Source organism: Clarias gariepinus, chromosome 16, assembly GCF_024256425.1.
Source record: "Clarias gariepinus isolate MV-2021 ecotype Netherlands chromosome 16, CGAR_prim_01v2, whole genome shotgun sequence".
In the NCBI taxonomy this organism is placed as follows: domain Eukaryota; kingdom Metazoa; phylum Chordata; class Actinopteri; order Siluriformes; family Clariidae; genus Clarias; species Clarias gariepinus.
In genome coordinates, this window is record NC_071115.1 from 27179860 (window position 1) to 27182044 (window position 2185).

The 2185-nt window shown below is 35.0% G+C and overlaps 1 gene segment (V, D, J or C); it reads left to right on the top strand.

Moving 5' to 3' along the window:
* Positions 1-391: 391 nt before the first annotated feature.
* LOC128544715 (Ig heavy chain V region PJ14-like) lies at positions 392-847 on the top strand. The segment is given in 2 exon segments: positions 392-434; positions 540-847. Coding segments are annotated over 2 exon segments (351 nt in total).
* Positions 848-2185: the final 1338 nt, after the last annotated feature.

Sequence of the window (2185 nt, forward strand, 5' to 3'; positions counted from 1 at the left end):
ACAACGCTTTATGTTTGTGGCCACTGAATGCTGTAAACCACAATTTTCTGTCAATTATAGTTTAAGCATTATGTATGACATATACAATATAACATATGTATAACTCCAAAAATAATATCAATCCAAATATTTTGTGTTGCAGTTGGAATTTCTAATATAAGACAGGTTTGTGCTAAGGAAAATGGTTTTCCTTTCCTTTGTAAAAAGCGACATACATCCTCCATAACAATAATGTCTTATATGCTTTAAATATGTTTTAAATATTAACTCCTCCTACTGTATCGTCAAAAGATATGCAAATACAATCATCGGAGTGGGAAATAATACCATTTATGTGATGTGATGTTCTCTGTTTAACTTTGGAGAACAGAGAAGAAACCCAACACTCACCATGTTCTCTACATCTCTACTTCTCCTGCTGGCAGCTGCTTCCTGTGAGTGTTTTATATAATACAATATGTTCATGTATTACAATAATAATAAATGTATAACACACTGTGTATATTGTGTGAGACATAACAGTGTTTTTTCCTCCACAGATGTACATGGCCAGGAACTGACTCAGCCTGCTGCCATGACAGTCCAGCCAGGCCAGAGTCTCTCCATCCCCTGTAAGGTTTCATATTCACTTACGAGCTGGAATACAGCTTGGATCCGACAACCTGCTGGAAAAGCTCTGGAGTGGATTGGACTCATCTGGAGTAATGGGGTTACAGCTTACAGTGACAAACTGAAAAATAAGATCAGCATCTCCAGAGACACTTCTACTAACACAATAACAATTCAAGGACAGAATCTGCAAACTGAAGACACAGCTGTGTATTACTGCGCAAGAGGGTCACAGTGACACAGTACAGTGGATTCCCCTTACAAAAACTTCACAAAACAACAGTTAATGATTTAAGTAAAATCTTTATGTTCTTACATCAGAATGAATATGATCATAATAGTTTGCCTTAATTTTAAACTCACAGTTGTTAATAAAACTAATTCTTTAAAGTTTTTTTTTGACTATAACTATTAATTTTATTTTAAATAATATTTAGCAATATTAAATATATTTCACTCAACTGTATTTTTCTATTTATTTAAGAAGTGATTTACAGAGTTTTATAAATTTTAATGCTTTAAGCAATATTTGGAAAGTTAAATGAAGCACTAGCAGACTTAGGAACAACTTCTTTTCCAGAGGTATAGCCTGTATTACACCTGACTAACACACACATGCACAAACACACACACACACACACACACACACACACACACACACACACACACACACACACACACACATGCACGCACATACTAGTGCATCTCAATAAATTAGAATATCATTGAAAAGTTGATTTGTTCAAAAAGTGAAACTCTTGTATTACAGTCTTATGCAAAAGTTAGCAAAAATTTATGCAAAAAATTCTCATTGATACATAAAAGATTTTGGTGATTTTTTTAATTGAAAGGATGTTAACACAGTCTCTCTTGAAAACGGAAAAAAAAAGCGAACATTTATGCATAGTTATTTCTTATGCCATAAATTGAACAAAAATAACTGTGCCAAGGTTTGGGCACTCTAAGAGTTCCAGAGTCTCAGTTTCTTTCTACAAGGTTTTCTACAACTTTTTGTCCTTTGCCCAGTTACTGTAAAACACCTCTGTTGTTGTCTCTGGTTCAGTATTCTGCGCATGCGCGAGCGTGCAGCAGCTTGGTGCACGAGCAATTTCCCTCTGGGATTGATAATATTTTTTGAATCCTGAAAAGTGGCCTGACATAGGGAATGCGACAAGGCTGCGGTTATACTTGTTGCTTGTGTATCTTTTCTACAGCATATTTCCTTAGTCAACTTTGCATTAATATGCTTGCATACAGCACTCTGTGACCAGCCAGATGCTTTAGCAATGACCCTTTGTGTCTTACCCTCTATGTGCAGGGTGGCAATGATCATCTTTTAAACAACTGTCAAGTCAGCAGTCTTCCCCAGGATTTTGCATCCTACTGGAACAGACTGAGAGACCATATTCATATTCAATTTTATGAAATTCTGAATTTACACTTGAAATATATCAGTCTCTGTGTAATGAATCTATATAATATGAGTTTCTCTTTTTGAATTGAATTGCTGAAATAAATAAAGTTTTCAATGATATTCTAATTTACTAAGATGCACCTGTCACTGCTGAAAAGTGAG